The 23514-nt window shown below is 39.9% G+C and overlaps 1 protein-coding gene across 7 annotated transcripts in view; it reads right to left on the bottom strand.

Moving 5' to 3' along the window:
- Zfand6 (zinc finger AN1-type containing 6) overlaps positions 1–23514 on the bottom strand; it is a 70936-nt gene that overhangs the window by 8512 nt on the left and 38910 nt on the right. For 5 of the 7 annotated variants that reach the window (XM_052762991.1, XM_052762990.1, XM_052762996.1 and 2 more), the window contains 3 exons: positions 4647–4817; positions 4185–4293; positions 3133–3233 (listed from right to left, as the gene is read on the bottom strand). In XM_052762991.1, the coding sequence (XP_052618951.1) occupies positions 3133–3233; positions 4185–4293; positions 4647–4800 (364 nt within the window). In that variant the 5' untranslated portion in view covers positions 4801–4817. Of the gene's footprint in view, positions 1–3132; positions 3234–4184; positions 4294–4646; positions 4818–12346; positions 12499–23514 lie in introns of all 7 variants that reach the window. The other 2 variants (XM_052762992.1, XM_052762994.1) reach the window with 2 other exon arrangements.

The raw sequence follows: 23514 nt of genomic DNA, 5'->3' as shown, positions 1-23514 counted from the left end.
AACCCAAGTTCAGCTTTATCTTCAACAAGGCAGCCAATCTGGTATAGTAGTGAGGACTACACCAAAATGCATACGCATTTTGTCTTTGAGCTAGTTTTTATGAACTGTCTGACTTAGATTTTTAAGAGCTTGAGATACTGTTATCTTTTTTAATTAAAAAGGGTGATTAAACAACCAACATACAGCAATAGGCTAAATTTTCACTTAAGCATGAGAAAAGTTCTTTAGAGCCATGATGCCAAAATCAAAGCAACACCTACTTGGTGGCATCCTACTCTAATTATAAACAGAATACCTGCAGAGGAAACGCTATTCTGAAAGCCCAGTGACACTGGAATACACAAGAATATCAGGCAGCTTTGCTAACAAACCGATCCTACCTGCTTGGGGGACAAAGGGGGCTGGACATACCAGCTAGATGTACACAGCGCATCCCAGACCATAAGCACCACACTGTGTAATGGAGGAAATAGAGCCACAGTGGATGCTGGGGTTCCAGCTCCCCATATCATGTGCCTGTGCTGCAGGGGCCTTTTCTGTCTCTTTTTACTCATTCAGTAGACGAAAACATCATTCTCTGATTGGTTAGCAAGGAAACTATGTGTAGAGGAAGTGTGTGTATATATAAGTATCTATATACAAAGAAGCATATTATATTTGTGTTGACAAAAAAGGAAAATATTTTAAATTTAAAAATAAGTAAAAAATTTTAAAGGAGGCTGTTCCAGATGAGGAGATAGCTCTGTCTGTAAAGTGCTGGTTCCCCTAGAACCTATGCTTGTAAAACAATAGCTGGGTCCAGTGGCATGTGCTCATATCGCTCCAGTCACGTTACACAACTTGGTCAATTCTGGCCAGTAAGAAACTGTCTGAAAATAAGAAAAGCAGATAGCAACAGAGGAGGGACACCCTATGCACTAGCCTCCACATGCACACAAACTCACACACAACTTTACGAGTTGAAGACTAACCCCTTCCTTAACTTAGGTAAAAGTGAAGCTTATATCTGACTTGCCAAAGATTCTGTTATGCTGAAGTTATGAACACTAAGTCTTTAAGGAACTGAGAAGTTAGTACTGATCTAAATGTCATTCAAAGCATACTTGTAAGGAAGAAACTCTCACTTTTAAAAGCATTCCACAGTCTCCTAATATGATGTCACAACCACGTTCTCAGTTAATTCATTCAGGGTGGGCTGGAGGAAATTATGATCTTCTCCATGTATCAGAATAGTATAAAGTATCTACAACATTACTGTATTATCAATTTACCTACCTATAATCTTTACCTTTTGCCAAACTGCTCAACTCTTACTGCACCTTTAATCTTGTTTGTTTTGGTTCTTTTTTTCAAGAGAAGGTCTTACTATGTGGCCCTCGCTGTTGTCCTGGAACTTGCCTGTAGACCAGGCTGGCCTTGAACTAGAAATCTGCCTGCCTCTTCTGGGACTAAAGGCATGTGCCATCACACCCAGCTGCATCTTTAATCTTTATGAATTCTTTTCACAGACAACAATCTAAAAGGTGTTGTGTTCTAAGACATATGTAACTAACTCCTGGGTGAGGGGCAGTCTTGTTCTCTTCCTTCTGTGCTAGCCTCCTTCTCAAAACCATTTGCTCTTGGGAGCTCCCCTTTGGTGGTGTCTATGGCCTGAAACTAATCAGGATCCAGACAGATGACCCTGTTTTCTGTTCCACTGCTGGCTCACCTTCCTGCTTGACTTTCAAATTCTTACTTTAGCAGCCTACACCAGACCCTCCAAATTTTAGGCACAATCCTCATCACTTTTCTTCTACCTACCTACATCTTCCAAATAAGCTCTCCAAATTTTTAAATTTATCACTTCCTCCTCATTCATTAACATTTTCCCTAATAGGCTGGCGAGAAAGCTCAACATTTAAGAGCACATACCGCCACTGCAGAGGACTCAAGTTCAATTCCCAGGACCCACAACAAGCAACTCACCATTACCTGCAACCTCAGCTCCATCAGATGCCTCTGGCACCTGCCCTCACATGTACACAATCATACACATAACTAAAACCCCTTTCTGTAACCAATACCTGTCTCGGCTTCCCGGCCTAAGAAATCACATCACTGTCACTATCATAAAGCTAAGCTTTGATATCAACTATTCTAGTTTATATAACTAGTGGATAACTTAATCAACATTTTTCCTTTTATGCATTGAAAATACCCCACACACCCCTACTTTCCATTTTAGTTTTCTATTTACTATTACACTGTAGGAATTTATAGTGCTATGTGGGGTAGGTTAAAATATTTATATTGGCCACAAAGCAATAGTCACTTCCTGTAGCAAAATCTGCACAAATAGGTAAATCTGGTTAAGCACTGACTGGACAAGAAATAAACCAAGGACAATTATATTATTTAATATAAAATTCAACAAAGTTCAAATGAACATTCCAGATCATCTGTCACTAGCATGCCCACATTATACATGATGCAGAAGTCAGTGTGCTCTCCCCTTAAACCTTGCCATGGTGTCACACATCCCTGAACTTATCTGTGCACAGTACACTCCCTTGGATGACAGGATAAAACAGCCTAGAAGAGATTAAGAGCCTCCTAAATGCCTCCTCACTGAGAATGTCTGCAGATAAATTTTTAAGGGTTCTTGGGTCACTTGAATTCATTGAACCAGGGTGACAGAGAGCATGGGGCGCCACACTATGAATGCAAGCAGCTGGATATGACTACTGCACTGTAGGTCACATGGGGAGAGGAGTGCCTGGCAACTAAGAAAAGCCTCAGATAATGAGTCAAAACCAAAGACAACCAGATTCCAGCAAGCCAGTAGTCCCAGTGCTTGGCCAAAATAACAGAACATAATAGTTTAGTGCCTCTACTGGCCATTCTAATTATGTTTTTCAAACAGATTTCAATCTTCTCTTTATGGTGATCTCATTATAAGTGGGAAATGGATCCCAACATTCTAATCAATTAAATATTTGAGAATATAAGAAATACTATTCATAAAATAAAACTATCAAAGCATGTACTTATAAGCAGGTATTTTTCTAATACCCAAGTCTATGTATGCTAGCATCTGGCCTACAGAATTCAAGTGTTAATAAACAACAAATACATGCTCTATCATATGCAAACCTTGCAGGTCTTCTGTCTCGGATACTGCTTTGTCCACAGATGTACTGTCCACTTGGGAAGGTGCTACAGATTCTGATAAAAGTGACTGATTTGATACAGGGCTAGAAAAGCAAAAAATATTATTTTTTTAACATAACATTTTTAAAATTAACTTTCTTCTTTGGTTTTGAGATAGGGGCGAATTCTGTTTCCCAGGATGGTTTAAACCCCTGGGCTCAAGAGAACTCCTGCCTCCTTCAGGTGAGTGCCACCACACCCAGTAACAGTTCAGTTTGAAAAGGTCATCTTCCAAATATCCATATAAACCGAAGGTCACAGTAAATACCACTTACTATAGAACACAGAGACACTGGTAACCTAACATAATCACTGGGGCTTGGAAACCAAAGGCTAATTTGGGCTTGAAGTTTATGCTTTGGGAACCAAAGTAACAGAATAAGATGGAAACAAGTCTTTCCTTCCCTCCCTCTCTTTCTTTCTCTTGTCTAGAAGGGCCTCAAATCGGCTGTGTAGTTGAGTCTGGCCTTGAACTCCTGATCCTCTTGCCTCCATTTCTTAAGTCTGAGATTATAGGCATGCACCATGACTTTCAGAGATTAAAATACATACTTCTGTATGCATTCCTCTATCTCTGACTTCAGAGCTAAAAACAAAAAAAAAATGTATTATAAAAAAATGAGTATTACCTCATGATAAAAACAAAAAGAATCAGAGACAAGGGTCTTCTGATTCAAGGCACTAATACATGTAGACCAAGGACAGCAATGTGAAGAACTAACCCAACATGGGTTAGTTTAAAAGGACTTCAGCATCAGGTCAAGATGCAGTGTGAAGACTAAAGGAAAAGATGTCTCAACGGGGAACTGAAGACTTGAAAGAGCTCTCCCCTCGACATAAAAACAGTAAAAAGCATCTTATAACTAGTGAGTAGCAAGCGGTCAGATATAGTTTTAGGCCAATAGACCCTGCAGTGGCTTTAAAGTGTTCCTCAATGAAGTGATCAAAAGCAAACAAGATCAATCCTCCTTAGTTTTCATTAGTTTTAGAGTTACCCTGGTTGCAGAGATGAAGACGTGGACTCTAGTGCTGACTGAGCGTCTGGGCCACTGCCGTCTGTGCACTGTACTGGTAACGATTCAGACAGACTGCTGACAGAAGCTGCTGTAACACAACCACATCGCATGTTAGTGATTCCAACAGCAATGCAAGGTCAATTTCCCACAGAACACAGTATATAGGGTTTCCTTCTTTAATTTACAACTTTGTTTTCATTTGCTGATGGGAGAAAACCTTGGTGGGGGGGTGGTGCTAGGAGTTAAACTCAGGGCCTTGTGCATGCTAAGTTATGTGTTCTACCACTGAGCAATACTGTATCCTCTACCTCTTATTTTTTTTTAAATCTGCTTTAGTGATATGAACGTAGCACCATAAATATGACAGCAAGTGAAAGGAGTTATTACATATACCCCATGTGCTTGTCATAAACACTGCTATGCTTTAACTGGATTACTTACCAGGTGGGCTTATTCTACCACTGCTACTGTTCTGTCTTTGAAGATGTTCTTTATAGCATACCGAACACATGCCATTTGTACGAGGGTTTCCATAAAATCCGCAGCCAGTGGAGCAAAGCATAGGTGCTTGGCTGTGGTTAGTTTCTTGAGCCATGTTCTTCTGTTGCACACCTGAAATTTGCAAAGAATTAATAAAGAACTCAACCACAAGACTTCAGCCTTACATTATCCAAATCTGCTTTTTATAATGAAAGGAAAACCACATATGTGCCCTTTCCCTGAACACTCCATGGCTGTCCCTAGAAACAGTGCAAAAGTCAAGAACAAAGGACACTTGGTAGCTCCTACTTCAAGCTACCCTATGTAAGCAGGTCTGTGCTGGCTCAGAAAGGATAAAACTTCCCCAGAGCAACAGGCCTCTTTCTGAAGAGACTGCACCATTCAAAGATTAACTTCAGTTTGGACGCTTAGAATAATTAGCAATAACTGAGTTTTGCTAAAAGTTATACTATTTAATTTCTAGCTATTTAAAGTTTTGTCCCAAGTCCACATTAACTTGTGATTCTGTTTAAAAATTACCACTGAATGTAAAATTCATTCTGGTGACAACTTGGAGAACTAGGGAGAATGCTGGTGAACTATGGATTCAATCATTGTGGAAGGCAATTTATTAATTCAATTCAAGAGCCCTGTTGAACTGCTCTGAATCAGCCATTATTTTTCCTTAAGGGTCATCTGCAGAACAACATCTACGGTATAATCCAAAAGAGAACAAAGGATACACAAAGATGTGCTTCATGAGGTATTTACGATGTTGATAAACTGAAAATCCCCCGAATGTCCAACATTAGAATGAAATAGTAATGACAAAAAAAATCCAGAATCAGTAACATTTTGAATGACTTTCTCAGAGAAAAAAAATGTTGCTAGTGAAAATGTACATGGTGAACTGTATATATAATATGGTGTTAAGTGGTGCTAAAGGAGCAGTTATTAATTATAAAAGAGCAATAGAAAACATATTTAAGAATGGCAATGCTAAGTTTTTTTCTGATATGTTCCTTTTTTATTATACTTTAAACTTTTTTTCAAATGAAGATACTACTTGTCTAATTAGGGAAAACTTTAAAATTATAAATGCTTTAAAAAGTAAAAGAGTGAAATTAAAATCTAATGGGGACAGAGACATTAGTTATAGCATGCTGGGACTCAGAACTCTTTGGGAACCACAGGAAGGTGAGGATCAATCACAGCAGATGGAAGAACTTTATATGCTCTTTCTCCCAGAAAGGAACTGGTTATTTGGCACAAACAACCCATGAGAGCAAACAGTAATAGCAGGCTTATAAAAAAGAACCCCTTCTAAAGGGGTATTACAGACCAAGAAAAAATAAGATACACAAAATAGAAATTTGTCACTGAAATTGCTTTGATTTGGTAAACACCTAAGGGAAACATTCCCTGTTCACAGGAAACAGAGTTTTCTCCATCTGAATGTTTTGAAGATTATCGAGGGTGCAGATGTACCTAATTTAAGAACCAAGAACCATAAGGCCCTTTGTCTGGACAACAAAAGGAAGCTGTAGGCTTAGTATCTACCATTAAAAGTAATGTACCAGCCCATAGGCTGGAGTACTCCTTTAATCCTATCACTTGGAGGCAGAAGGAGGCACATCTCTGTGAGATCCAGTCCAGCCTGGTCTATATAGCAAGTTCTAGGCCAGCCAGTATCACACAGTGAGACCCTGTCTCAAAATAAACAAACAAATGAAATAAAGACATGTCCTAGCTGTGTGTGGCAATGCATACCTGTAAATTATAGCACTTGAAGGTTGAATCAAGAGGATCCCTAGTCACCAATCTGAACTACAGAGAGTTCCAGGCCAGTCTGGGCTAACTAGAGTAACTCAGCCTAAAAACAGAAGAACAAAAACCCCAACCAACAGAAAAGGTTTCAGACTGTTAAGGTTAGTATTTAAACCGTTAGCTAGGATTCAGAATATGATCTGAAGTTCTGACAAGCTTCTTTTTCACTCCATGACAAGTTCTTCTAGAATCTCATCCTTGTCAGAGTGTACGTGTGAAGCATGTGATATATCAGTCATCTCTCTCCTGCAGCCCTGTAGATTAATGTGTCAAATTAAAAGACAATTATAATATAGAGAAGCTAACATAAGTGAAAGTTTGATGGCAATATGTTCCTGAGGGACACCAGTCTATCGCATTCTCTTTTTGTGTTTCTGTTAATGTATGTGTGCAGGTGCACACTCGTTTTGTGTGCACATCTGTGCTGAGGCCAAAGGTTAAAACTAAAACTGGCTGTCTTCCTCGGTCACTTTCTACCTTGCACTTAGAAACAGTTGTCTCACTGAATCTGGAGTTCATTAATACAGCTAGACTGTCTGTCTGTTTGCCCAGTGCCAAGGATCCTTCTGTCTCCCCCTTCTCAGCGCTGGAACTACAGAAGTATGTTGTAGTGCTCAGCTTTTTATGTGACTGTGGGGAATCTGAACTCTGATCCTTATGCTTGTGCATCAAACACTTTATCCGCTGAACCATCTCCCTAGTCCTGTGCTCTTTTTCCATGTCTGCCTAGTTCTGTTAACAGGATGACTACTCATCATTAGAAAGCTAATTAAATAATGGAGTTGGGATTCATCCCAGTAACCTAGCTATACCAAAGTCCAGGTTTTAAGCTAGTAGTTTTAAAAGTATGGTCCATGAGCCCCTATGGAGATCAACACTATCCTCAGAACAACATTAACAAGTTATTTGTCTTTAAAAAACAAAACAAAAGAAAGAAACAAACAAAATATAGTGTCAATGATCCTTAATGGTGCAAAAGCAGTGGTGTGTAAACATCCAAAGCCTTTCAATGAGTCAAACAGGAAGTGGAACAAACTGCACAAGCAGACATAATCATGCTACACCCATGCAAAAAGCAATTTATTCATTAAATTGTGTCCAAGCACACATATCTTATTTTCTTTGAGACTGGGTTTTCTGAAGTCACAGGCATGTGTCACCACATCTTTTTAATATTTTGTGTGACCAACTTGGGGGGGGGTAGTCACCTATGAAGCATTTCTACATTCTGGAGAAATATAAATGTCTGAAGAAAAAATGGCTGTGCAACTATTTGAATTGTGAGGTGACTGAATTATCCTTTTAATGAAGAATTTTATTTGAAAGCATGACTGATAAACTGGATATTCAGACTTGATTATATGGATGGTAGACATTTTCTTAAAAATGAAGGAAGTACACCTGTCACTTAAACCAACTGACAAAAAGTAGCCCATACCAAAGATAACATTCAAGCATTCAGACAGAAAAGGGCTTAACAAGTCTCCAATATTTTGATTTTACTGAAATTAGTGATGTTATTAATAAAATGTGATTAAATGATACTGAACCAACCTTTAAAGACCTCCTTAAACCAGTGAACTAAGTACCCAATGTATGACAGTACAAAATCATTCATGAACAAAAGATCCATTCAAACTGAAAGAGAGGCCAGCAGAAGACAGAGGTTTCATATGGTGTCAGGGTCTAAGCTGCAACCATCCCTGAAGAAACTTTGATGTAATATGAAAGAACACCACCTTTTATCATCTAGAAAGCTTATTAAAACATTCTTTTTTCAACTACAAGAGCCCAGATTTTCTTTACAGCAATGTATATGTTAAATCCTAAGCAACCACGAGAATCTTGTTTTATTAAGCTTCTTATCACTAAAAAAATGTGGGGGGGGGCAGATGCAATTTCCATTAAAATATTTTAAATGAGTTAGTATTAAAATTTCCCCTAAGTTTTACTTGTCATATGATAAATAGCACAAATATAATATTCATGAGAAAAGCTTTTCATGGTACTCATTAATTTTAGAAAGCATAAGATTCTGGAACCAACAATGAGAATTTACTGCTACAAAATGTACATTTCTCAACATAGGCCACCATACTTCAAGAGGGCTAAAACAGATTCTTTTGGGAAAAGAGGAACAAAACTGACTTACTCTTTCTGAACAAAAAAAAGATATACAGCATTATCTCTGGACTTAAAATTTTATATAAGTGGAAGCTACATGGGGTATCAGGGACACCTAACAAGGCTCCTTGGGATAGGTAATAGGGAAAAGACAACGTAGAAACACAGGTTCAAATGTTACTATACCATGATACCAAGCAACAGATTAAAGTAAGATAAAAATAAAAGAAGCTTTTATTCCCCAACACAGATAAGCATTTCAGTATAACTGAAAATCACAAAGACCCAGAGAGGGGTGTATTTCTATGAACACTCAGGTAAACAAACACAAATAAAAGAAAAATATGACCATCAAGCTTTTCTACCACATTCAACTTCAAAACTAACATTAAAATTCAATATTATCTAACTCTAGGTATTTCCTAAGCCAAACTGTCCTGCACAGGAGGAAATTGACAGTAATTTTTCAGAATTCAAGAGACACAAGGGATTACACAGGTAACTATAAAAATATTCAATCTTATTTATTCATTTTCAAAACACTGAAAAAGTACCTTTTGTAAAGATTCAAAATGATCACACACACACACACAAAAAAAAAAAAATCACAAAAGGTGACAATTTATTCAAAGGCAGTGGCAAGGCAAGAGTGCCATGGGAAACCCCAGTTCTGCTCCTTCCGCCCGCACCACTGTGCTTTTTTCAGTAGGTGAACAACTTGCAGGGCATCAATCTGGCACTGAAATGATCAGGGAACAGAACAGGTAAGGGAAAAGAAGAAGGCAGAGAAGAAGGCAGATCAATTCTTCATGCTGCACTGTGGGACTCCACAGCTACAAATCCAAGGAGGTGAAAATGCCAGGCACTGACTAGCAGAGTATAGTAATAAAACAGCTCATGAATTGAATTCAAAGTGTTGAACTCACTCTTCACAGTCAAATACAACCTATCACTCCCACAAAATTTACTGTGGGACTATTGTTTTATCCCTACGCCACTTATTTCTAAACAACTCTCCAAGATGGTGCTATGAGACCCCCCAGTTTAACAATGAGGAAAATAATACTCAAAAAACTTAATAACTGGCCCCAAACCACACATCTGGTAAACACACAAATCAGCCTTTTTATATTAAAAAAAAATGAGAAGAATGGCAGTCTGTTTTGAAACATTCATGAATTTTTATTATTTGCACTTAAAGACTAGCTTAAACTTTATGCAATTGTTCAGGCTTAAGATAATATGCAACTTTAACTAGCTGTAACCAACTATACTCAAAAAATCAATTGTTCCCTTTATGTCTTTTCCCCTAACAAAGTCTGTATAAAAGTTCAAGATTATATAATCTGAGAATGCAAGAAAATTCATTACCATTAAAATGCCTACAAACATCAGCAATGAATGAAGGCAAGAGAAGCAATTATAAGGACACGCCTTTGTTTCATTTTCTATAGCCAAGTCACTAGTTCTAGTGATTTCATCTGGGAATATCTCATGCTATTTTACTTTCCATCCCAATGGCGATTCTCTTCCCTTCACACTGGGGAGCAGGGGTGGGGGGTGTTTTTAGGAGCCTTGAGACCGAGTTCCACGTGCACAATAGCCACACTACTTTTAATTTTTGTTTTACTACCCTGCCTCCAGTTCCACTGACTTCAGTGCTCCTTGAACACCTAGTTAGTCTGAGTTACTATATAGTAACTGCCCTTGAAAAATCTCAACCAAGCATTCATGTTCTACATAATGTACCTAGTTCAGCCTACTTTCCACGCAAAGTATACTGTGTGAAATGAGAACAGCCTTGGAGACAGTCAGCAACAGGGCAGTTCCCAACTTTGCCAGTTTCTTGTTTGAAGAACTTGGACAAGTCACTAACAGCCAAGGGGTGACACTCTAAGAATACGTACATTACCTATCCAACAGATTAAATCTTGCATGTAATGCCCACTACACAGCTAAAGCTCAACCACTGCTCCACCTCTGCTCTGCCTGAAAGCAGAAGGTCCAGTCCCGTGCTCCACGCAGACTGCTCATTGCTGGCTCTTGCTGCTCCTTCCCTGTAGATGCCGTCTGCTGTGGCACTCTGCCCAAACAGTCCTATCTATTTCAGGAAGTCAGTCTCTCTCGAACTCCTCAGAAAGCTGCTTGTGGCACTCTTTAGGATGCTTAAGTCTTAACCATAGGGCAACCCAGTCACTCACTTTCCATCTATACGAAGCCTTCAAATCCCTTTTATGCCCACATGAATCTTACAAAATATTTGTTGACTACCACATCTCATTGTTGTTTAAAGTAATATGGAAATGTTATCAGAACAGATGACTAGCAGCTTAAGTAAGCTATAAGATTCATGCACCCCGCCCCACATTGTCTTTCTGCCTTGATCTAAAATAAACTAGATAGAAATAGTTTATAGAGTCACTCAGAGAAGCTGTAATATGCCAACTTAATCTTACTCAGCCATGTTTGGTTGGCTAGCACATATTAAAATTACCTAGCTGTTAGTCTTCAAAAATTGGGGAATGTCACATAAAAGTTTCAGATTTTCAAGAAAAATAGGAAGACCTCACAAAGTGAGCTCATTTTCTCAAAACTGAAGCTCAGCTAGGCAGGCCTCTAGGATGGCCTGTGTCTGCCCACTTGGTACATCAGTCTTCTTGTTTTCCAGATTAAAATATATTTTTATTAGTTCTTTGAGAATTTTGTACAGTGTTTTGATCATATCCACCTTCCTTTCCCATCTTCTGATGTTCACCCTACTCACCTTTGTGTCAGTCCCTCAACCCCATCAAGGCCAAATATTCTGGGATGTGTGGCCTTCCACTGAGCAGGTCAACTTATCAGAGGCTATATACTCTTTGGGCCCTTCATCTAGTAGTAAAAGAAAAAAAATACACATTTTGTGTGTCTGTGTGCATGCACGTGTTTGCCTGAATATATGTATAAGTACTACATGTGTGCCTGGGGCTTGCAAAGGCCAAAAGAAGGCACTGAATCCCCTGGAACTAGGATTACAGAAAGCTGTGAGCTGCCACATGGTTGCTAGGAACCAAATCTGAGGCTTCTGAATCATCTTGCCAGACCCTGACCTGAATTTGGGACCTTTCAAAAGAAGCTGGGTGTGTGTGTGCACACATAATGTAGCAAGTTAAATAAAGACACCAACTATGAATTACTGTTATAGTATAAACTCCTAAAGTCCCTCAAGTCTGTCTTTCTGATATTTTGTCACAGAGTCTCACTTTGTAGCTCTGGCTGGCATGGAACTGACTATGTAGACCAGGCTGGCCTCAAACTCAGAGAGATTATTTCCTTCTGCATCCTGAGTGCTGGGACTAAAGGTGTGCACCACCATACCCAGCTGTCTTTCTTTAGTCACTAGAAAGCTTACCACTCAGAGATGGCTAGTTATCATATATTACTGTATAAAAAGGGAATCTCAGAAGACAGCAAAGTAGAATCTAAGGTATTCCCTATTATAATTTTTAGTAAGTGATCCAAAGATCAATTAATGCTCAGTGTGACATGTAGTAATTCTGAGTTCTGAGCATCAGGATCTTCAATTCCATGTGATTGGAGATTTTTACACACACACACGCGCGCGCGTGTGTGTGTGTGTGTGTGTGTGTGTGTGTGTGTGTGTGAGAAAGAGAGAAAGAGAGAGAATTTGTCTGAAGAGATAACCAGCAGGTCACAAACAGAGAACACACCTTGACAGAAAACTCTTGGGAAGAAAGCTGCTCACTCTGATGAAAGAACAGGGACTTAAGTTAAATTTCCTACTGTACTGTAGGCTTGATAACTCTCTGCATAGCAGTCCCCAGATCCCTATGTCGAGTTTTCTTTCCTGCTGTTGCTTGCACTGAAAGACAAAAAGGCCGTTGAGTCTTCCTAACATATGGGTAAAATCTGAGGATTTTTTCCTAGAAAACATACAGCACATCATTCCTACATGCTAACTACATCAACATAAGAACTGTTCTAGTGTAAACCCCAAGGGCCTGGATGATAAATCTCGTCAAAAGGGGCCACAGAGCTAGACAAGGTGACACATGCCTCTGAAAGTTCAAGACCAACCATGGGGTGAGGTGGGACGTGGCCAGTGTATATGGTGTGCATGCCTGAGTACATGCTATACTTAGTACCTTTTCTGGCTCTTAAACTTTTGTAAAGGAATTATATAGCACCTAATATTGTGTGACTTAGCTATGCTCTTCATGTAATTGTTTGTTTACTCTCATCCCTACACAGTAGGTTCCATGATGTAAAGGATTATCTCACATTGATGGGGATTTTGGAACTTTCTCATCTAGGACTTCTACAAATACAGTTGTTGGGAATATTTTTTATGTAACTTTTGGTTAACATGCATCCATACTTTGGCTGAGTACATGACGATGAGTGGAAAAGTTGGATCATAGGGTATGTGGATATTCAACTTCAAGCAGAGACCACCAGTTTCTCAAAGTAGTTACAAATGTTTACACTTTCCTAACAGTATAAGCCTCAGGCTATTCCTTGGCTCTCCCACTCTCAGTACTGTCTTCTAAACTGGGCTGGATGATGGGCTCCAAAGATGTCCATACCCTAATCCCAAAGCCCTAGGTGTTTTTTCAAATAGAGTAAGACTCTGAGGAGAGCTCATCCTGGATTAATCAGGTAAGCCTTAAAAGAGAGAAGCACAGCAAGCTTTGAGATGTTCAGCAATACCTTCGTTTCTGATTTCTTGACTCTAAAATCAAGAGAATGATTTTTCTTTGCTCTTTACTACCTCCTTTCTATTTAAACACTCTTGTGCCTCCATGTCTTATTGCTTCACCATCACTGGCACTAGCACAGCAGAGGTCATCTGCTTGCTCTGACTGCCTACTGGGCATCCTCTTCTGTCTTCACTGCCTATTTTCTGCCATATGGTTTTGGGTTTTTTTTTTTTTTTTTTTTTTTTTTTTTTTGGTTTTTCGAGACAGGGTTTCTCTGTGTAGCTTTGCGCCTTTCCTGGAACTCACTTGGTAGTCCAGGCTGGCCTCGAACTCACAGAGATCCGCCTGGCTCTGCCTCCCGAGTGCTGGGATTAAAGGCGTGCGCCACCACCGCCCGGCCGGTTTTGGGTTTTTGTTTGTCTTTTTTTTTTTTTTTTTTTTTGGCTTATTTTGCCTACTATGTGCCCTGTCTTTTCCATTTTTAATGGGGTTTGATTCCACAAGCTGACTGATGCTTTGAATGTGTGCTCCCTGGCTGGTGGCACTGCTTTGGGATGCTGTGGAACCTTTATAAGTGGGACTTAGCGGGAGAAATGGATCCCTGGGGACAGGTCTTTGAAAGTGATACAAAGCCCCTGGTTCTGAGCTTGCACTGTTTGCTTCTTGGTCCATCGTGAAATAAGGGGCCTCTAACATCCTCCTCTAATACCATGAACTTCTATACCACGATGGACTGAGTTATCTGAAACTATGAGCTAAAATAAATTTTTCTTCCTGAAAGTTTTTCCTATCAGATATCTCATCATAGGGATGTAAGTTATGTTAACATTGCCCTTGTATAGTTAGGTGCTATTTAATAAGCCACTGCCTATTCCAAGATCATGAAGATATTTCATACTTTTTTCTAAATTTTGTTATCTTTCATCAGTGACTTATATGAATTTAACTTTTTTAAAACGTAGAATAAGGCAGGATTAAGATTCATGTTTCAGTCATACATAATTAACTCAAAGTCACTACTAAAACGATCATTCTTTCCTTACTGCAAGGCACTATCAGTTTGTCCCTATGCTTGTTACTTTGGGGAAGCTGGTTGCCACATCATAAAGAAAGACCCATGTGATAAGCAGCTGAGACCTCCAGCTAACGTGCTCTCAAAACTGATCTTGATTTTGTACTACTTTTCTTCAAAAATAAGTCAGTACTTACATAAAGTCACTCAATATCCCCACTTATCCAAAAGGCAGGGAAATCCATTCAGAGCTCCCCAGTGGCTGCTTCATGTACGGACTTTCATCTGCTTCTCAAAACAAAACACACACACACACACACACACACACACACACACACACACACACACACACACCCCTAACCCCAAATATAAAATATGATCTGTAATACACAAGATCCATACCTATAAGCACTCTCATGTCCTCCTATTTGACCTTAAAGCTTCTAAGCCATCCAGCTACCACTTCCGAGCAGCCAGAGAGCAAGGAGTGGCTTCATCTCCTTCCACATTCCTTTAAGGAAATATCTTCACCTCCGTCATCTCCCACACCCTTTTAAGAAAATCTCCAACTTAGTTTATAGCCTTTGTGAATAACTGTCTTGCTTAAGTTCTTCAGTTCAGTTCAGTAACACCTTTCTCTAAACCTCTCAGAATCTTGTACAATGCTTTTTATGTAACTGACTTTTATCACAGACATAGATACCTTAGGATTTGTCCTAATCAGTCTGGCTACTGGTTACAGTCTACCTTCTAAACCAAGTGTGCAAAGCCTACCTGGAATCCCTGAGACCTTTTCTGAGTTTAAGGAAGTCGAAATGATAATAACATCTATAACAATTTATATCCCTATGTGGTATCATGTACCTGTACTTCTAGGTACTGGAAAACTGAAGCAATGAGATCGATCACTTTCACTCAAATTCAAAGGCAGCCTACACAATATAGAGAAAACCCCATTTCAAAAAAAACACCAAGTGTGGTAGGACACAAAGTAACAGTACTGAGAAGACCAAGACAAGAAGATCAGACAGCAAATTCCAGGACAGCCAGGCTACACAGTGAGACCTTGTCTCAAAAAATAAAACAACAAAGAGCTTGTCTTTTTCAATTTGTTGGCATCTACATCGGCAGTGCAAAAGAGAGGATAAAACATCTGACACCTTAGTGGTGACACTGACCTGTGTCAGAAGTTATAAAACACCTTATCCCCATACTCTTAATATGAAAAAAACAGCAGTTCTTTAAAAAAATGATTCATTTTATGTTTTTAAGGCTCTCATATAGCCCAGGTAGGCCCATGTAGCTATTTAGCTAAATTTTAATCTTACTACCTCCACCTCCCAAGTGCTAGGATTTCAGGCATGTGCTACTACTCCAAAACTGTTGCTGGAGATGGAACCCTGGGCTTCATACATACTGGGCAATTACTACCAATTTCGATATACCCCAAACCCCGGGAAGATCTTTATCTGTTCTTAAAAGTAGATTTTGTAGTGGCTAGAGAGATGGCTAGCTGTTTGGCATGTTGCTCAGATGGAAACCATTACAGAAAACCATAATCAATCAACATGCAGAGTCATGGAGTCCCAGTGGGTACATCTACAATGCATTTCTACACCCAAAGCTCAAGGAACATTGCAGAAGTCCGAGCAGAAAGACTCTAGAGCACCAGTTCTCAACCTTGGATTGGGGGATCGCATATCAGATATTTACATTACAATTCTTAACAGCAGCAGAATTATAGTTATGAAACAGCAACGAGATAATTTTATGGCTGCGAGGGTCACCACAACATGAGGAACTGTATTAAAGGGTTGCAGCATTAGGAAGGTTGAGAACCACTGAATTAGAAGATCAGGGAGTTTGTCAAATAATGTCAAAAGCTATACCATGAAGTCTCACCAAAATGACTGCCCAGACATGAGTTGAATAAGGATGACACCAATGGATATGCCAAAGTGGATGGAGGATAGCCCACAATGCCTCAACCTTACACAAAGAACTACAGGCAACTAAGAAATGGTGAGTGCAGAACAAATAGTCTTCCCCAAGAAAAAGCACACCAATTGGTTATTGGATACCATACGCCAGCTCTGAAACCATACATACAAGTAATATCATATACACCAAGCAGGCTTTATTTAGGAATGAATGTGTATGTGTGTCGCGTGTGTGTGTGCATGCACACATAATGAAGAAGCCATAAATTTGAAAAAGCAAGGTGGGGAGTAATATGGGAGGGTTTAGAGGAAGGAAAGGGAAAGGAGAAATGATGTAATTATGTTTTATGTTACAATCTCAAAAATAAAAGGAAAAAAGTGTGCTGTTCTTTTTCTAAAGACATTTATTTTATGTATATAAGACATACTTCAAGTATGTCTGTATACCACTTTGCATGCTTGGTGCTAGTAGTGAGCAGAAGAGGTATTAGATTTCCTGTAACTAGAGTTCAGGATGGCTGTGAGCCACTGTGGTGGCCTGAGTGAGAATGGCCTCATAGGCTCATATTTGAATGCTTAGTCACCAGGGAGTGGCACTATTTGAAAGGATTAGAAGGATTAAGAGGTGTGGCCTTGTTGGAAGAAGTGTGTCATTGGGGATGGGCTTTGGGGCTTAAAAAGCCCATACCAGGCCAAGTCTGTCTCTGTCTCTCTTTCTTGGTCTTTGGATCAGCTACTGCTCTAGCACCATGGGTGCCTCTATGCCTCCATGCTCCCCACCATGATGATAATGCACTAAACCTCAGAAACTGTAAGCAAGACCCTACTTAAATGCTTTCTTTTATAAGAGTTGCCTTGGTCATGGTGTCTCTTCACCATGTGACTAGATTAACCACCATGTGGGTGCTAGAAACTGAATCTGAGTCTTTTGCAAGAGCAGCAAGCGCTCTTAACCATTCTACTATCTCTCCGTTGTGGTGATATTTTAATTGTGCTAAAATGTGATTTTATTTGTATGTTAATAAAGTTTGCCTGGAGATCAGAGGTCAGAGAGAGCCAGGAACAGAAGTCAGGTGGTGGTAGCCCATGCCCTTAATCCGATCACATGGCAGGTAGTCTCTGTGTGGTCAAGGACACAGCCAAACATGGACAGAGCCTTCAATCCCAGTACCAACCATAGAGACCTGGAGGTCTGAATAGACAGGCAGTGACGAGGAAGTCATGTAGCTGGGCTTAGAGCCAATGAGAAGGCAGAACAGAAAGGCAATAAAAACACAAGTCAGATAGGAAGAAGCTCTCTCTGGGGAAGCTACTGCTGATGGTAAGCTAAAGCTAGTCAGAGCTATTGCTCTGATATCTTTGGCTGTTACCTCTGTATTTGGCTCTGTGTTTCTTATTTAATAAGACTGTTTAGAAATTCGTCTACACTCCATCCCCAAACAGCAGTTCCTAATGAAACAATAAAATTATTGACTTTATTAAATCTTGGTGCAGATTCTGCTTTAGTTTATTTCTCTTTGATCCTCTTTTATAGGAGTTCTGGAGTACTGGCACCCTGGAATAAACCCTTCCTCATGATAGTTTCCTGTCCATATGACACTGATAGAAGTCACCTTTGGACAGAGTTAAGTTTCATGGCTCCCTTTTCAGAGAACATATCTGCTGGGGAAACAGGCACTACAAACCCAGAGGCAGACTGTTATAGCTACAGATGTCTATCTATAATCAGCAGCAGTGCCTTTCAGGATCAACTGACAGATAAATGATGGACAAATAACCTATCTGTGAGGACAGAGGGAAAGACTGTGACAGAAAAGGGAAAAATCAAATTCAGTAGACAAAGCACTTTCCCCCTAGAGCTGTATTTGCAAGTACACTAGACTGATGTTGGCAAACTTTTCCTCTAAGGACTAATACTAAATATGGGGCTTTGTAGGCCATACAGTCTCTATTGCAACTTTCCAGTTCTACCTTGGTAATGAAAAGAAGCCACACTCAAATGTTAATGAATGAGTGTGTTTACAATAAAAGGTGACTGAGAAGTATTTGGTTAGTGGGCCAGGGCCTGCCAATTCCTGTCCCTGCCTCAGTGTATCTAGCAGGTACTCAAGTAAAGCCTGATGAATATATGAATGCTTTCAAAAACTTGTTTGGTTAAAAATGTTATTAGAAAAGACACAGCAAGACTTCTTGACAGTAAATCAGTTTTTCTTTTGTTACAGCTTTATTCAAGGATGATATGCTGACCTGTGCTGCCTACTGTTCTTCTGGTTATTATAATAGAAGTTTTATGCCACAGCTTCTGCTTGCAAGGATCAATGAAGAAATATGAGAGTGTGGCTGGGCGGTGGTGGCGCACGTCTTTAATTCCAGCACTCGGGAGGCAGAGGCAGGCAGATCTTTGAGAGTTCCAGGCCAGCCTGGTCTACAGAGCAAGATCCAGGAAAGGCACAAAGCTACACAGAGAAAGCCTGTCTCGAAAAATTTTAAAAAAAAAAAGAAAGAAAGAAAGAAAGAAAGAAAGAAAGAAAGAAAGAAAGAAAGAAAGAAAGAAAGAAAGAAAGAAAGAAATATGAGTGTGACTCTGTGGTAGATCATTGGTTAGCATGGGATCAATCAACAAGGGCACAGATATCAGTGTCTGATTTTCATGTACCTAAAGAGACACAACATCTACCTTCAAAATCAAAACATCAACAAAACCCACAAAATGCTAACAAGTACCCAAAAAATTTAGAAATATAATCTAACTTCAGAGAAGTTTTTGTTTTGTTTTTAAAGACCATAAAGAAGATCACAGTGGCTGAGAAGAGTGGTAGAGTTCTTGCTAACATGCACAGACTTTGGATTTGCTCCCTAGCACCACAAAACAAGCAAGCAAATAACAAAGTGCATGGCATTCCAGAGGCTGATTTTTCTTTCAGTGAAGATGCAGTTGAAGTAAGGGCTAACAAATATCCTGACAAGAGGCCTGACGACCATTTACTGCAGAACAATTATATACGCAGGGCCAACTTTATATGCAGGACAACACAGTGAAAAGAACAGACTGGCTTAATTTTAATGCCAGCTTTGATTATGACACTTTCTGCTGCTGAACCCATGCCCCTCACATGGAGGTAAGTGTGATACCTGACTTTTCTACCTCATGGGATTCTCAGGAAGAGTCCATCAGATGATGAGTATGAAAACCACACCACAACATAAAGTAGTACAAAACTCGCATCAGAACTGAGTGACTTTTAAGTCAACATCTGAGTACATAACGAGAGGGATGTGTGCAGTTATTAATCTAAGATTCATTTGTCCAAATCCCAAGGTTCAGCAAAGACACTGCATAAAAGACCTGCTTGCCACATAATAGATCACTTGTTAGGAATTAGTTGAAAATGCCTCACTTCTACCTGAGATGATGCCACTTCCTTAGTCAGAAGTGTCAGGGAATGGTTCATAAAATGGTGTATCAATTATTTTGCTAGCACAGACTTTATAATTGCATATACTGAGCATTTACCATTGCAGAAGGATCAAAACAAGCACAGTCACACTCCATATAATGGCATTTCAATAAATGACTAGTGGTTCCACAGGTTATATTGCCTGGTGATCCCACCACTATCTCAGTTTTCACTAGTATATGCTCATGTGTGTCCATGGTTAACAAATGTGTGACTGAATTCTTCCTGGGGAAGAATTCTGTGTGTTTGGAATGGTGAAGTAACCTTAGTTATGTGCTTCAGATGGTGGAAATCACCTTAGAAACAGAGTAAGGAAACATTGTGAAAAGTTTATTATCTACGCCAAGGAGGAGTTTGAAGTTAGATGATTAGGCAACAGGAAATTATCCCAACTTAACAATTAGAAAGAGTCTTAACAAGTACTGCTCACTACATACTACCATTTCTCTTACATATCTCATATTGCTTTGAAGAGAATTTAGAGTAATAAAGGTAGATGCTGCATGACATCCAAGTAGGTAAAAATGGCTATCACAGGGAAAACAGTAGGGAAAATAAACCAGTCAGAGATGGTGTCTGTGGTGACTCATCTTCACTGTCACCTTGACTGTATGTAGAATCACCATGGACATAGACCTCTCAGTGTATCTATTATGAATGAGGATGTTTTCAGTGGAAGGAAGACCCACCCTGAAAGTGGGTAGAGTTGGGACCCGGACTGACTGCATAAAAAGGAAAAAGCAAACAGAGCACAGCACACAAGGCTCTTTGCTTCCTGACTGTGGATACAATGTGACAACTGCTCCACACTCCTGACATCATAAATGTACCCTTGAACTGTCAGTCAAAATGAGCTCTCCTTAAGTTGCTTTTATATTTTTACAGAACATAAAACAAAGCATTCATTCATTCCTTCAGTGTCTGTAGCCCCTGAGAGACTACCCCTGCTCCAGTAGATGGCCCTATACCCACGCACATACTGGCAGTACTAAGTAGACTGAGCAGGTTTATAAAAACTAAAAGGAACATGGGAGAGATGGTTCATCACTAAAAGCATGTATTGTTCTACAGTTTGGTTCCCAGCAGCCACATCAGATAGCTCACAACTGCCTGTAACTCCAGCTCCAGGGACGTCAATGCTCTCTTCTGGTCTCTGTGGGGACCTGTGAGCCCATGCACATACCCATACACAGACATAAAACACATACTTAAAAAGCAAACACTGGGTGAGGGGGCACATGAAATTGGAAGGGAATAGTTGTGTAGAATGGAAGCAGTTGGAAGGGAGGAAGTATGGATAGATTTGATAATTTATTTTCTTCAAATATTAAAATTAAATAAAAATTTAAATTTGTATCTGTAGTAGTTTGAATGAAAATGGCCCCTAAAGGATCATCGGGAGTGGCACTATTAGGAAGTGTAACCTTGATGGAGTAGGTGTGGCCTTGTTGGAGGAAGTGGAAGTGGGCTTTAGGGTTTCAAATGCTTAAGGCAGGCCCTGTGTATCTATCTTCCTGCTGCTCTCTGCCAATCCCAATGCAGAACTCTCAGCTACCTCTCCAGCACCATGTCTCCCTGAATGCTATCATGCTTCCTGCCATGATAATGGGCTACTCCTCTGAATGTAAGCAAGCCTCCAATGAAATGCCTTCTTTTATAAGAGTTTGCTGTGGTCACAGTGTTCCATCACAGCAACAGTAACTGTAAGACTGTATTACCTTTATTTGTATTGGTCGCGAGACCGGGGGTGGGGGTGGAAGGGTGGGGAGAGGAAAGAATGTGTGCCATGGCACATGTGTGGAAGTCAGAGGACAACTCATGGGAATCAGTTTTCTCTTTGCACCGTGTAGGTCCTTGGGATCAAACTTAGGTTGTCAGGCTTGGCAGCAAGTGCCTTTACCTGCTGAGCAATCACAATTGTCCAAGGATTCTGTGTCCCCCCAGAAACGAGAAAAGCAACTAACTAATATACTCTTCACTAAATAAAATGTAGTAAGCCTAAAGGATCCACTTGCTAATTTGAAACCAGTTGATGTTATTCTTCCCACCAGTTAGTATGAAAAACAATGAGTACTTAAGAGGCACAATAGTCTAAAGAAAAACAAATTACTCAGGAGCAATACACTTTAACCTTCATCCACATAACACAAGAGCACTTCATACTGCTTGTAAGTAGAAAAGAATATGCTGTGATCAACAATACCTATTAAATAAAACACGGAACTCTATAGGCTTGTTTTCTGGTATTATTTTCCCAACTACACATCTATAGTATCATAACTAACTTCAGAAAACAGCCCACCTATCAGGAGCCAGAATTACAAACTAAAAATTTTAAAAATACAACAATGTGCATAGCTTTTGTGAATATTATCACTTAGGTAATTCTTCTGTGGTCAATATGTTCTGTTCTATCAGGAGGGGGGTTGGGCAGAGAAAGAATACTGAACAGTGGGGCAGAGTGCACCAGAAGACAGCTCCAAGTCCAACAGTTCCTTTTTGGTATTTTTAAAATGCCCGATTTCTATAAAAGATCTTCTATGAACAAAGGAGTTCAAATGGCTACAATGCACTTGGCAGCACTAGTCTATGTCCCTAAGAGCCAACCCAGAACAACAGCAGGCTAAGCTAAGGGACGGTCAACAGTCATCAACACCTTAGAGCATAACAACACCATCAGACCAATTAGACAGCCACCCTGTTTCTCAATTGACATGTTTTTTATATACCAGTTCATCAATTCACCTGAAGTTTTCCAGACTTTACCACTAGATTAAAAACTGGAGCCAGGCTTGGTTGTTCAAGCCTATGATCCCAGCACTAATATAATAGGCTGGGAAGGTCAGGAGTGCAGTGCTGTGGGATGTTCTGTATGGCAAATGTGTTGCTGATTAGTCAATAAATAAAACACTGATTGGCCATTGGCTAGGCAGGAAGTGTAGGTGGGACAAGGAGGAGAATAAAGCTGGAAAGTGAAAGGCTGAGTGAGAGAGACACTGCCAGCCGCCACGATGACAAACAGCATGTGAAGATGCCGGTAAGCCACGAGCCATGTGGCAAGGTATAGATTAATGGAAATGGATTAATTTAAGCTGTAAGAACAGTTAGCAAGAAGCCTGCCATGGCCATACAGTTTGTAACCAATATAAGTCTCTGTGTTTACTTGGTCCGGTCTGAGCAGCTGTGGGACTGGCAGGTGAGAGAGATTTGTCCTGACTGTGGGCCAGGCAGGAAAACTTAAGCAACAGTTCAAGGCCAGCGTGGGCTCATGAAACCTGCCACCCCTTGAAGGGAAAAAAATAGCCAGAGACATATAACTCTTGCCTAAAAGGTCCAAGGTTCAAATCCTTTGTGTGTGTGTGTGTGTGTGTGTGTGTGTGTGTGTGTGTGTGTGTGTGTGTGTGTGTTGTGTGGGGGAGGTTTGGGGGGTACCAAAAATCAAAACTATATCACCAACCAAATATTGTGGGACACAACAACATCACATATCCCTTTCTTAATCATGTAACAATAAGTTAAATGTGCTATTCATTGTGTTCTTACTAATGTTCTTGTCTGACAGTCTCTATTACCCACAGTGCTTAGCTATTGCCAAACTTCTGTTAACAGGGAAAATGCCTTCAGGCAAGCTAGTTCGACCTGTGGACCTACCTAAAATGCAGGCATAGGAGACAGGACATCAGACACAGAAAGGAGTAACACATACAACTCTTAAGTCTAGTTGATAACTTTCTCTTTTTTGTGGTCTTCTTCATAGTAAACAGATTC

This window comes from Peromyscus californicus, unplaced genomic scaffold, assembly GCF_007827085.1.
Source record: "Peromyscus californicus insignis strain IS unplaced genomic scaffold, ASM782708v3 Scaffold_4__1_contigs__length_199733344, whole genome shotgun sequence".
In the NCBI taxonomy this organism is placed as follows: Eukaryota; Metazoa; Chordata; class Mammalia; order Rodentia; family Cricetidae; genus Peromyscus; species Peromyscus californicus.
The sequence above is the reverse complement of the archived record's forward strand: the minus strand, read 5'-3'. Positions and strand labels throughout refer to the sequence as shown.